Source organism: Taudactylus pleione, unplaced genomic scaffold (assembly GCF_031769625.1).
Source record: "Taudactylus pleione unplaced genomic scaffold, aTauple2 ptg000013l, whole genome shotgun sequence".
Classification (NCBI taxonomy): Eukaryota; Metazoa; Chordata; class Amphibia; order Anura; family Myobatrachidae; genus Taudactylus; species Taudactylus pleione.
The window spans coordinates 2,228,127-2,241,916 of record NW_028284416.1 but is presented as its reverse complement, the minus strand read 5'-3'; the positions used below and the strand labels follow the sequence as shown (position 1 = coordinate 2,241,916).

Genomic DNA, 13,790 nt, shown 5'->3' with positions numbered 1-13,790 from the left:
ACTGAGAATGCAGACTATCATTTCACCTGGAACCTCTGCAATCACTGTGGCACTGAGAATGCAGACTATCAGTTCACTTGGAACCTCTGCAATCACTGAAGCACTGAGAATGCAGACTGTCAGTTCACTTGGAACCTCTGCAATCACTGAAGCACTGAGAATGCAGACTGTCAGTTCACTTGGAACCTCTGCAATCACTGAAGCACTGAGAATGCAGACTATCAGTTCACTTGGAACCTCTGCAATCAATGAAGCACTGAGAATGCAGACTATCAGTTCACCCGGAACCTCTGAAATCACTGAAGCACTGAGAATGCAGACTATCAGTTCACCCGGACCCTCTGCAATCAATGAAGCCCTGAGAATGCAGACTATCAGTTCACTAGGAACCTCTGCAATCACTGAGAATGCAGACTATCAGTTCACTAGGAACCTCTGCAATCACTGAAGCCCTGAGAATGCAGACTCAGTTCACTAGGAACCTCTGCAATCACTGAGAATGCAGACTATCAGTTCACCTGGAACCTCTGCAATCACTGAGGCACTGGGAATACAGATTATCAGTTCACCCGGAACCTCTGCAATCACAGTCACTGAGAATGCAGACTATCATTTCACCTGGAACCTCTGCAATCACTGTGGCACTGAGAATGCAGACTATCAGTTCACTTGGAACCTCTGCAATCACTGTGGCACTGAGAATGCAGACTGTCAGTTCACTTGGAACCTCTGCAATCACTGAAGCACTGAGAATGCAGACTATCAGTTCACTTGGAACCTCTGCAATCAATGAAGCACTGAGAATGCAGACTATCAGTTCACCCGGAACCTCTGAAATCACTGAAGCACTGAGAATGCAGACTATCAGTTCACCCGGACCCTCTGCAATCAATGAAGCCCTGAGAATGCAGACTATCAGTTCACTAGGAACCTCTGCAATCACTGAGAATGCAGACTATCAGTTCACTAGGAACCTCTGCAATCACTGAAGCCCTGAGAATGCAGACTCAGTTCACTAGGAACCTCTGCAATCACTGAGAATGCAGACTATCAGTTCACCTGGAACCTCTGCAATCACTGAGGCACTGGGAATACAGATTATCAGTTCACCCGGAACCTCTGCAATCACAGTCACTGAGAATGCAGACTATCATTTCACCTGGAACCTCTGCAATCACTGTGGCACTGAGAATGCAGACTATCAGTTCACTTGGAACCTCTGCAATCACTGTGGCACTGAGAATGCAGACTATCAATTTACTAGGAATCTCTGCAATCACTGAGGCACTGGGAACGCACACTATCAGTTCACTAGGAACCAGTGACATCACCGAGGCACTGAGAATGTTGACTACAAGATCACTCGGAACCAGTGACATCACCGAGGCACTGAGAACGTAGACTACAAGATCACTCGGAACCAGTGACATCACCAAGGCACTGAGAACGCAGACTATCAATTCTGATTGGCTGATTATGGATTGACATCTCTCAAGCTGATAGATGCAATCTTCATTGATTGCGTCTATATTATATGATTTATGATACCTCTGTGCTGTGTTCATTCTTACTTGAGAAGGAAGATCATAATTGCTGTATTAGTTTTATTTAAATCACCCCAGCTATGTGTAGGCAAATTGTGTCGTGTTGCTGAATAATACATTTATATCGTTTTTACTATTTAAGATTTTAGCAAATACGTGTTGAATTAACATCTCATATTTATATAATGTTTACTCTGTGTGTCACTAACTGTGAGGACTGTAATTACTGCTCTTATTGAAGTCATTATTACATTACTGTCTATTATGTGGGCTGCATAGCATGCCTCCCTATGGAGATTCTTTGTGCGCTAATAACATATGATGTGTGCGCCTGTAGTATTTAACCCTTCGTCTGCCAGCAGTTCCCATTTTCAAAAAGATTTTTTGTTATTACTGTAATATTAAACTAATTATCAAACCTGAATTTTTTTTTTTTTTTACGGGCTAATAGTAGTACAGCAACCATCTTCACCTGGTCCTGGGGCCGGTCTGGACCTGTATGGTGACTCACTAGGGTAGAGCTTATTTCCCCTTCGAGTTAGGGCCCTGGAAGTGACATGGGTCAGGGCGGAAGTGCAGTCCCATGCCCATAAAGGCCACCTAAAGAAGAAGCTAGTCCCCTCGCGGACTCGCTACGCTCGCCACAAGATTATATTCCCCCTCTGTGCCCGGATAGATGGTAGGGAATGACGTTGGACAGTATCTGATGACGTCAGGGTCCTGTCCACAAAGGGAATCTAGACACTACCGACTCACTAGTGACTACTCCGGAGCCGTAAGTAGACTTTTTGGTGCCCTGTGCCAGAGAGAGCATTGGCGCCCCCCTCCCCCCTATTTTTAAAATAGGGACATAAGATAGTGCACCTGAAAAAGGGGAATGGCTTAATGGAGAAGGGCCAGGGAAGAGATAGGGGAGGCCAGGAGATGCTGGGGATAAAAGAAGAGGAAGGTACAAGTGAGAATGATAATAAATAGGAAAATTGACAGCCCGAACAACGCCCCCTGCCCTGCGGTGCCCTGTCACAGGTTGCACTACCCTAGTTACGGGCCTGGACTACTCCTATCCAAACTGATATCATGTAAATTCGTGGCAGTGCATGGTGCCTTTATGTAGTGTAGTAGGGGAGGCAGCGCCCTCTAGGGGTCCAGGACACCATTGCTTCGGTTATTTGTCTGCTCTTCAAGGTTGGATAACAGTAACAATATAATATACAGGATAATGATATTAAGAAATTTTATTGAGTGTAAGAGGCCTTCTAAATTCCGGAGTCTATTCGCCACACTATTTAGCCAAACCGTAGCTAATTGCAAACCAAGGTGTTCTTTTATCGCAGTGAGGGGATAGGGTTATTTGCTAGTGACTCCTTCAATACTTTTCTTAGCTTAAGGCAGACACTGCTTATTAACCCAGCACGCCGTATTTAATCACACGACAAAACCCTGGTGGCAATTTAATTGAATAGACCAAGCACTTTTTTTTTTTTTTTTTAATATCGAGCTCCCAACTATCAAGCTGAGTACAGTGAATGCCGTCTGTAATTTAATTGATCCCTCCGGGCCAGGTTCGTGGAAATCAATTACACTTTACACCACCGATTGCTCCTTGCAGGTCACTGAAGCCGGACTTCGTCCTGATTCGCCAGCACGCCTTCAGCATGGCACGGAACGGAGACTTCCGCAGCCTGGTGATAGGGCTGCAGTACGCCGGTGTGCCCAGCCTCAACTCTCTGCACTCAGTGTATAACTTCTGCGACAAGCCCTGGGTGGTGAGTACCTGTACAGAACAGCCGGTGTGGCAGCTCCGCGTGGTTTCTTTCCAGGGGTTTCAGGCATTTCCTGCCTCTTTTCTAATAATTGATTTTGCTGTTGATACCCTCAGACCTGTCTGACCTTCACTCATTCCTCTTATTAACTAAGGCCTTGTTCTGTCTATATCTGTGCAGTATTCCTAGAGGGAAACCTGACACATGTATCAGCAACTGCTATTGATTAGTATGATTTATTATCCTCCATGGCCTCTTATTTTTTCCTTTCTGGACCAGTGCAATCGTTTGTGATTGTGATTGCAGCGTCCATTCATCTGCGTCCAGGGCTGTGTCTATTGTACAGTAAACCCCTTTATAGTCAGCCTGCTCTGATCTCTGGAGCCATTGTTCTTTAGGCCCCATAGGAAGACGTCTCATGTTTGCAATGCACACAAAAGGACGGACAGATCAGACAGCCGGCAACAAGCCAGCCCAATGCATAACACATCTCCTGCGTGTAATATATACGTGCGAGCTTGCGAACAATTTAGTTTCATATTTAAATGTAAATAATGTAAATATTTAAATGTCCTGATTCTGAGTCGGACATTATAGCGGCCGTGTCTGTGTATATTGCCGGTCTTGCAGACGCGACTTTATTCTAATGCCCTTCCCCGGTGTACATCCGTACGTCTGAATTGCGCAAGGAATGAGATGCCTACTGTCAGCGTCCGTACGCGCTGAAATACCACCAACGGTCCCTCCAATGTGAGCCTCCTAGCGCATTTGTACGCATCTGCTTTCAGCAGCACGCCTGAGGCTCCCATAAGACATAACATCTTTGTGCGACTTTATAGCCATCCCCTGTGTTACCTCCCAGTCACTGTCCAGCAAAGCCCCTCACATTTCTGCTACTGTGCGTCTAAATTTGATCTGCGACACTCTATGAAAAAAATCGGCATACGCGGTGCGACTCGGACGCACATTCGAACGAAAAACATTGCTCCACTGTGTCCGACTCAGAATTAGAGCCTATATTGGAAGTACAGGGCAGACAAAGTTCAGCTTTAAGACTTTGCAATTTATTTTCAACCTCACCATCCATTACTATCTTCCCCAGGGAAAGCCGTATATAATTATCCAGCCTGTACCACTCCACCTTATCTTTCAGTTCTCTCAGCTGGTCCGTCTGCAGAGGAAGCTGGGGTCTGAGGATTTCCCTCTGATCGAACAGACCTATTACCCCAACCACAAAGAGATGGTGAGTCAGAGAGTTTGCAGTCTGCTTCTACCCCACCACAGTGAGCGGCTGCACTCCGTTACGCCTAGGGGAGTCATTTCCTGAGATGAGGTCATGAATACCTGTTTGTTTGGGGGGGGACGACCTGTGTCCTATAGTGACCCCAGTAGCAGTGCTCGTACCAGGCTACATCCACCGGCAGAATGAGGTTGTGTCATGGAATAAGTTTAGAAATCTGCACTCAGAAACCCTTGATTTAAAACAGATGTCTATCTATAGAATTCCTTATTTACGCAGAATTTCACTTTACTTTTGTGTGACCCCATTCAGTGAAATCTATTTGATCCCAGTGTCACGTTAGGGTCGACATAACACGTTGCATTATGACGTACTGAACTCAGAAAAGTAACACGGTTATATATATAAAAAAAAAATCCTAAAAATATTTATTACACAGTCCCATACATGTATAAAGCAGAAACGGCACACCACGATAACAACGGCACACCACGATAACATCAACTGTGGATCTAGCAGTGAGTGTATATAAAAATTAGCTGAAGACAGAAGCTCATAAGTAACAGAGGACACACGTGGTGGGTTCTAATCCCCTGCACATACAGTATGTATTCTCTCCTCTAGGGGGAGCTGCTTGATTTTCAGTGGGTCTGGTGAGCCGCGGAGATCTCATATCATGCGATTTGTCAACAGGAAGTGGTAAAAAATCTGGGCTGGCGGAACGATAGCTCTTACTGGGTTGTGGTTTTGGTGACGCCGGCGTATAAACGGGACTTTAAGGAATCCCAAATGCATATGCCATTGCCGTTATCTATGCAGGCCAGTTTCGATGCCTGGTGTCCGAAATACAAGGACCTCCGTTGCATCAGCATGTCTGTCCAGAGGCACTGGCGGTCATTGGAGACCTCACATGGCAAATTGTAGCACGGCACAATCTAGAATGAAATAGAGAATGATTTAGAATTGTTACAAGACCATTTGAAATGTGAAAGCAGAACTGCACGAGAGGGTGGACATAATAAGAGACTGTTATAATCGCACCCAGCCTCACGTGAAACTTCTTGCGCAGCGCAAGTTACTCTCCACCGGGCCGCGGTTCACACTGAGCCGGTAGAGTTGTATCAAAGTAGCACAAAATGAAACTACGATTGCAGAAGTGTCACCAAGGAACCGGAGTAGACTTGGGTCACAACTCCAATACTGAATTTGGGGTACTGTTTTATTGAGACGCTTCAGTGCAAAAGTACCCTACAGCATCCCTACTGTTCCCGTCAGATGGTGTAAACATTTAGACCCTACATTCAAATCAAACATAAATGTTGCCACGTAATTCTGCTGCGGTTTTACAATTTTGAAGTTCTTCATTGACAACCTGCAGCGGTGTAGCTATAGTGAAACTACAAATTCCAGCGTGTCCTGCCATGCTAGTAGCATATTTGAGGGCCATCGTTTGCCTAAGCTTGGTTTGGGTGATTATTTTTTCGTGTTCTAAGCCCACAGAAAAAAAAAAAACGCTTGCTGGGGTCTCACCTGGCAGCCGCAGTTCTTGCCGTACACCTGCATGAATCCCCTCTTCTGGCTGAAGGTCAGGGAGGCCCATGGGGCGATGAAGCCGCAGGAGGTGATGTACACACTACCGTCCACAATGTTACCTGCGTATTGAAAAGGGTGAAAGAAATGATTAGGCCGGGTGCTGAGAGGGAAGATGTGCGGCGGATGGTTTTTGTGGGTAAAAGGGGACAATATACAGTAGGATCAGTGTTGCAAAGACAATAAGTGTCCACATGGCGTCGTTATAGTAACAATTCTATTCTTGAAAGGATTAAATAATGGCGGACATCATATAGGGTGGATAGTGGTATATAGGTTTCGTAGATAATGTTGGCGCACTATATAGGACGATAGGTAGATAAGGGTCATCACTATATAGGATGGACATCCAATGCAGTATATAGGGTTGACAGACAATGATGGGCACTATGTAGGCTGGATTGATAAATGGAGGAACATTATATAAAGTAGATTGGTAATGGTGGAGTAATATATAGAATGGGTAGATAATGGTAGAGCACTATATAGGGTGGATAGATACTGGTGGAGGACTATAGAAAGTGGAAAAATATTTGTGATAGATAGTAGGATAGATATCTATGTTGTACTGTAGAGGGAGGATAGATAGCTGTGTGTGCTATAGAGGGAGGATAGATAGCTGTGTGTGCTATAGAGGGAGGATAGATAGCTGTGTGTGCTATAGAGGGAGGATAGACAGCTGTGTGCTATAGAGGGAGGATAGATAGCTGTGTGTGTTATAGAGGGAGGATAGATAGGTGTGTGTGTTATAGAGAGAGGATAGATAGCTGCGTGTGCTATAGAGGGAGGATAGATAGCTGCGTGTGCTATAGAGGGAGGATAGATAGCTGTGTGTGCTATAGAGGGAGGATAGATAGCTGTGTGTGCTATAGAGGGAGGATAGATAGCTGTGTGTGATATAGAGGGAGGATAGATAGCTGTGTGTGCTATAGAGGGTGGATAGATAGCTGCGTGTGCTATAGAGGGAGGATAGATAGCTGTGTGTGATATAGAGGGAGGATAGATAGCTGTGTGTGCTATAGAGGGAGGATAGATAGCTGCGTGTGCTATACAGGGAGGATAGATAGCTGTGTGTGCTATAGAGGGAGGATAGATAGCTGCTGCGCTATAGAGGGAGGATAGATAGCTGCTGCGCTATAGAGGGAGGATAGATAGCTGCTGCGCTATAGAGGGAGGATAGATAGCTGTGTGTGATATAGAGGGAGGATATATAGCTGTGTGTGATATAGAGGGAGGATAGATAGCTGTGTGCTATAGAGGGAGGATAGATAGCTGTGTGTGCTATAGAGGAAGGATAGATAGCTGCGTGTGCTATAGAGGGAGGATAGATAGCTGTGTGTGCTATAGAGGGAGGATAGATAGGTCTGTGTGTGTTATAGAGGGAGGATAGATAGCTGCGTGTGCTATAGAGGGAGGATAGATAGGTCTGTGTGTGTTATAGAGGGAGGATAGATAGCTGCGTGTGCTATAGAGGGAGGATAGATAGCTGTGTGTGCTATAGAGGGAGGATAGATAGCTGTGTGTGCTATAGAGGGAGGATAGATAGCTGTGTGTGCTATAGAGGGAGGATAGATAGCTGTGTGTGCTATAGAGGGAGGATAGATAGCTGTGTGTGCTATAGAGGGAGGATAGATAGCTGTGTGTGCTATAGAAGGAGGATAGATAGCTGTGTGTGCTATAGAGGGAGGATAGATAGCTGTGTGTGCTATAGAGGGAGGATAGATAGCTGTGTGTGCTATAGAAGGAGGATAGATAGCTGCGTGTGCTATAGAGGCAGGATAGATAGCTGCGTGTGCTATAGAGGGAGGATAGATAGCTGTGTGTGCTATAGAGGGAGGATAGATAGCTGCTGTGCTATAGAGGGAGGATAGATAGCTGCGTGTGCTATAGAGGGAGGATAGATAGCTGCGTGTGCTATAGAGGGAGGATAGACGCTGTGTGTGCTATAGAGGGAGGATAGATAGCTGCGTGTGCTATAGAGGGAGGATAGATAGCTGCGTGTGCTATAGAGGCAGGATAGATAGCTGCGTGTGCTATAGAGGGAGGATAGCTGCGTGTGCTATAGAGGCAGGATAGATAGCTGTGTGTGCTATAGAGGCAGGATAGATAGCTGCGTGTGCTATAGAGGGAGGATAGACGCTGTGTGTGCTATAGAGGGCGGATAGGGATAGCTGTGTGTGCTATAGAGGGAGGATAGATAGCTGCGTGTGCTATAGAGGGAGGATAGATAGCTGCGTGTGCTATAGAGGCAGGATAGATAGCTTCAGTGCTATAGAGGGAGGATAGATAGCTGTGTGTGCTATAGAGGGAGGATAGATAGCTTCAGTGCTATAGAGGGAGGATAGATAGCTGCTGTGCTATAGAGGGAGGATAGATAGCTGCGTGTGCTATAGAGGCAGGATAGATAGCTGCGTGTGCTATAGAGGGAGGATAGATAGCTGCGTGTGCTATAGAGGCAGGATAGATAGCTGTGTGTGCTATAGAGGCAGGATAGATAGCTGCGTGTGCTATAGAGGGAGGATAGACGCTGTGTGTGCTATAGAGGGCGGATAGGGATAGCTGTGTGTGCTATAGAGGGAGGATAGATAGCTGCGTGTGCTATAGAGGGAGGATAGATAGCTGCGTGTGCTATAGAGGCAGGATAGATAGCTGCGTGTGTCCTATAGAGGGAGGATAGATAGCTGTGTGTGCTATAGAGGGAGGATAGATAGCTTCAGTGCTATAGAGGGAGGATAGATAGCTGCTGTGCTATAGAGGGAGTATAGATAGTTGCTGTAATATAGAGGAAGGATAGATAGCTGCGTGTGTCCTATAGAGGGAGGATAGATAGCTGCGTATACTATAGAAGAAAATAAAATATTGATGGGTGCCACAGAAGGTATAGGGCAGATGTCAGTGGGTGTTATATGAAACAAATTCTGTGTGGTTGTGTTGAGAACTTGCCGCATGGATGAATTCATGGTGTCAGACGAGAGACAGAGCGAGTGATGTACTTGCAGTAGAGCATAATCAGAGGCCAGAGCTTGCAGTGGTTTAGCCTGATACAGAAATATTCTCTCTCTGCACAGAAGGGGGCAGTGTGGGCACAGAGACATATTACACTGACCTGAAATCAGAAACTCCTCGCTCTTGTTGGTTGATGTGTGCTGGTACCCGCACAGACTCTCTTGTTTGGCACTATAGACATACTGAACATCCTCCAGTTCTGTAGGAACCTTGAAAAGCTACGGAAGAGAGATAGATGCATGTAAATATGGGCAGTCACAACCGAGTAATATGGGAATAGCAGCCTGGGGCAAGAGATGCAGTGTGGGGGGTATTATAGTGGGCAAATCTGTGTAACATAAAACATAAAGATCGAGATCTGTTTGATCAAATTGTTTTTGCTTCTTGTCCAGTTCTTTTCTATAACACAGAGGTAAGTGATATGGGGTAGCGAGTACATGGGGCCCGCTGTAACTTTAGTGAAGCAGCAGCCGGTGCGTCACAGGTAGATATGAGGCAAATAGATACTCGCATTGGCGTTGGCTGGTTAAGTGGACGGAGGAGATGGGAGACCTGAGAGCGAGAGCCATGCTTACCCAGAATGCTCTATTTTTACACTTGTGCATCAAATAGAGCTTCATTTATATCCGATATGTCCATGACTTGGGGATTTAGAAGGGCTGAGCCCTCAATGGAGGGGGGTCTAAGGAAGATTTGTCAGGGTAACACTATGTAATATAAGGGCAGGGTCTTACCTTGGTAGTCTTAACCTCATACTGCGTCCACTGTTCCGTCTTCTCACTGTCTGTCTGTGCGATAAACTTTGCCCGCAGCACTGAAAATAGATCGTCCTTATTAGAACCAGAATTAAATATGGTAAACAGCATTTGGTCATTCCAGACGCATCCGAGCGTCATGCTAACACGCCATGCAATTGTCCTGGCCATCTATTCACGTGACCCGCCTGTCTCCAATAATACACACCCGTAAGTTATCCAAATCGCAAAACTGGTTTTGTTCTCTTTACGGTTAAATACGGGGGTGGTGTAGTCTAATTAATATTCTAATTGTGTGTGTGGTGTCTCTACAAGAACCGTGCACAGCAGTCAGGGTCTCTCTTAGTTATATCTATTACTCTTTTCGCCAACTCTGTTCTTTAGATTACAGCGCCCATTAACTAATGATAATACAGCTATGTTAGCTGCATGATAGTAAAAACATAAGACATTCACATCCTAAAAAAGGGGCACAAATTGAGACGTATGCACAAAAACTTGTCCATACAAAATAAATGACAAGTGTTCCCTCCTTTATAGAAGTTAAACTTGCACAATATGGCTATGTCTCTCTATTTGCGATGGTTGATCGATATACATTGGATTTTAAACGCTATCAGATATTACATTTGAAGTCATTATTTCCCTTATTGACTCCAGTCAGTAAAAGCCAGTCAGTAATGTGGCCGGGCACAGTTACAGTTCTGTAGTCGGCTGGGCTTTGCGGTGGCACACCCACTGTTTTCCGAGACTCTCCAGAGTCCTGTGAGGGAGGTGTTAGCAGCGTTCTGTGATGTGGTCTTACTATCTTGCTAAATTCTCCCGGAGACCTGAAAGGGTTTCACTGTTCCCCACCACCACCAGCGTCTGTCTCCTGTTTCTGCACTGAACTTGTGTGGTGCACAGAATAGTCCCACTGTGTCCCTGTAAAGCGCTCCTTTGTGCAAATGATTGGTCTTACCGACTTCAGAATCGCAGTACGCAGCTTGGGGGTGCCTGGGCCCGCAGGAACAAGACTGAGCTCCCCAACTCCAGCACCCAAGAACGATCAGCATCACAAGAGAGAACATTTTGCAGACTGGTCACTTTTCCAAGCTGTAGGGAACAGGAAGAAGAGGCTTACATGTTACTGATGCATCCTGCCGCATGAAGGGTTAAGAGACGTTGTGCGTGTTTCCTGGCAGGGGAGAGGTTCTGTTGATAACCCATTGCACGCCAGAGAACTGAGATTAAGTCGTACAGCACCGTAGAAGACGGGATACTGTGCAGGCTGCACCCAGGCAAGAGAGGGGTTGATGGAGAGCGTGCAAGGCTCTTGCTGGAGCAGAGTGACGCTGTGCAGGTGTCTGATAAGAGAGGAGTTGCAGGGTGCTATTGCTCCTGCAGGTGAGGGGTTAAGGGTGATGGATGTAGTGACTGTGATGCAATAGGTAGCCAGGGCCCGGACAGTTAAGGAATTGTGATGCTAGCAGGGGTAGTATTATGCAACAAGTGATACTGGTTTTTGTGATGCAGCAAGTGATGCTAGCATGGATTATATGCAGCAACAAGTGATGCTAGCAGGGGTTGTATTATGCAACAAGTGATGGTAGGTGGTTTATATGATGCAACAAGTGATGCTAGCAGGGATTATATGATGCAACAAGTGATGCTAGCAGGGGTTATGTGATGCTGGCAGGGGTTATGTGATGCTAGCAGGGGTTATGTGATGCAAGCAGGGGTTATATGATGCTAGCAGGGGTTATGTGATGCTAGCAGGGGTTATGTGGTGCTAGCAGGGTTATGTGGTGCTAGCAGGGGTTATATGATGCTAGCAGGGGTTATATGATGCTAGCAGGGGTTATGTGGTGCTAGCAGGGGTTATGTGGTGCTAGCAGGGGTTATATGATGCTAGCGGGGGTTATGTGACAGTGCAGAGGTCTCTGTTAGAGAAAGTGATCTGGCCTACGCTGTTGGGGAAGGACCGGTGTGAACAGGGAAGTAGAGTGATGCAGACCGAGAATGGGTGTGAAGACAGGAACAGAGAGAGCAGGGCTGCCGAACGCTCGGTGCAGACAGAGCGGGCGATGTGCTGAGAGCGGCTGCTTACCTGATGTCAGGGCTGTCAGTGTCTCTGGAGCTCAGAACTGCACCGTCTGGAATTTAAAGCTCCCCACACCCCCTCTCCTCTGATACGATTGGCCGAGGGCCCAGCCCCAGACGCCTTCCCCATTAGTCAGAGGTTTGATTTCAACACAGGAAGAGATCATACAGAGAGCTGGGAAATGATTCTGGTCACTGGGCAGCCGGTGGCAGAGTTAGGGCACTTTATGGACGGGGGGGGTTACCAGTTCAGGCATGACGAAACACTTGCACAGTATCGTTATTTATTATTAGCATTGACAGGGCACCACGAAAGTCCGCAGCGCCGGACACTAGGGACACAGGTGGCAGATGGACTAGAGGAGAGTATGGCTGCACTGCGGTTTTACTAAGCAGCGATGGAGCACGAACACATTCAGTGCATGTAGCATGTTCTATGCATAGGTGGCCAGATTTACACTGCAGATATTTAAACCCATTCAGTTGTCATTTGCAGTATAAATAGTGTTTTGGGCTGTGCGTAGTCAGCGATCAGACTGCAACATGTCAGCCATCATACATACATGCTAAGAAATAGGTCATGGAAATAGGGGTAAGATTGGCAATATCTCCCGACCATAGACTAGGCAGATATGCGCTATCATTCCAAGTGATTGACATGACGGTAATAGGCGAGTTAGTATTGGATCCGGTGCCCATAATTACCACTGCGGCGCCTACTTCTTATAGGTGTCTGAATTATGTCACGATGATCGACTTTCTGGCTTTGCACCTATTTGCATATCATATAAAAGCAAAGCGCAAAAGTCATGATCCCCAAGTTGTTATACAGCGCTTTGGTGCAGCCCATATTTAGTACAAGACTAAGGAGAGAACCGATATGTTGCCGATTAAGTGTTGCAGGCAAGTCTGTCAATAATTCCACTCGCATTGCTTCCATGGAACGAAGGCCTGATTCAGGGACGGTCGGTAAAGCAGCCGATCTCACCGTAGGGTTTGAGGGAATATGCAAATGCTAATCTCAGCCTTGCCTTTGTGAGGGACGGCGCCATGGGAGTGTACGAGCGCCGAGGCGCCCACTCTCAGGCTGCGAGTGGTTGAAAACACTCCGACATCGACGCAGCATCTGTCGCGCCATTAACATTTGCGGTATCCTAGGGTTTACTCTCGCCGCTTTCCTATAATCCAACTAAACATGGCCCCTGAAGCACTGGATTTGTGCTAGACACGCCCTTGACACTCCCCTAACACGCCCCCTTTTTTGCGATCACTTTTGGTCACCTCCCAGGCTCCACCCTGATAGGCATAGGGATCACAAACTCCGTCCCAGCTATTAGCGATTGCAAATGGCGTAGGTTCGTGCATCCTCATTGAGGGATTCGTGGACTTTTCATGCATGCGCAGTAGCAAAACATCGCTCAACTGCGTAAAAAAACGGTACGGCATCCATCTCTGAATCAGGCCTTAAATACGGTCATTTACCTGCATACAGGTTTGTACAAATCTACATGACCACACCGCCCCTACTGGTTTCATAGCCGTCGCCATTATCCTGGCGCAGGAGAACATGCTGAAATCAGACGGATCATTGCGTACACAGAACTTGTTAAACTTTGTCTTTGCGCTGTCCAGTTGCACCCATTTAACCGCAAGTGGAGATGCCGCCGGGTTGCGCACGCGCCTCTGATTCGTGCGCTTGGCTGCTGCACTTGCGCAGTGCGAAAACGCACAAGATCCGTCCACAAAGCTCTGCATCAGCTGCAGGTTTTAGAAGATGAGGAGATAAATAACCAGGTGGCTGTAAGATCAC

At 46.5% G+C, this 13,790-nt stretch overlaps 2 protein-coding genes across 7 annotated transcripts in view; one reads left to right on the top strand and one right to left on the bottom strand.

The window, feature by feature from the left end:
* SYN1 (synapsin I) overlaps nucleotides 1-13,790 on the top strand; it is a 156,548-nt gene that overhangs the window by 97,126 nt on the left and 45,632 nt on the right. For all 6 annotated transcript variants that reach the window (XM_088469980.1, XM_088469971.1, XM_088469945.1 and 3 more), the window contains exons 4-5: nucleotides 3,154-3,310; nucleotides 4,461-4,550. In XM_088469980.1, the coding sequence (XP_088326106.1) occupies nucleotides 3,154-3,310; nucleotides 4,461-4,550 (247 nt within the window). The remainder of the gene's footprint in view (nucleotides 1-3,153; nucleotides 3,311-4,460; nucleotides 4,551-13,790) is intronic.
* TIMP1 (TIMP metallopeptidase inhibitor 1) lies at nucleotides 4,953-12,085 on the bottom strand. The gene is made up of 6 exons (XM_088469055.1): nucleotides 11,988-12,085; nucleotides 10,860-10,993; nucleotides 9,878-9,957; nucleotides 9,244-9,361; nucleotides 6,078-6,199; nucleotides 4,953-5,482 (listed from the first exon to the last, which is right to left on the bottom strand). The coding sequence occupies exons 2-6, from the start codon at nucleotides 10,966-10,968 to the stop codon at nucleotides 5,279-5,281; spliced, it is 633 nt and encodes a 210-aa protein (XP_088325181.1). The 5' UTR covers nucleotides 10,969-10,993; nucleotides 11,988-12,085; the 3' UTR covers nucleotides 4,953-5,278.

What these genes read in the sequence shown, in the direction of transcription:
- TIMP1 (XM_088469055.1), bottom strand. Translation starts at nt 10,968, where the DNA reads ATGTTCTCTCTTGTGATGCTGATCGTTCTTGGGTGCTGGAGTTGGGGA. An exon ending in ATGAGGTTAAGACTACCAAG is followed by an intron (nt 9,362 to 9,877) that starts GTAAGACCCTGC and finishes TCTCTTCCGTAG; the next exon opens with CTTTTCAAGGTTCCTACAGA. An exon ending in CGAGGAGTTTCTGATTTCAG is followed by an intron (nt 6,200 to 9,243) that starts GTCAGTGTAATA and finishes TTCAATACGCAG; the next exon opens with GTAACATTGTGGACGGTAGT.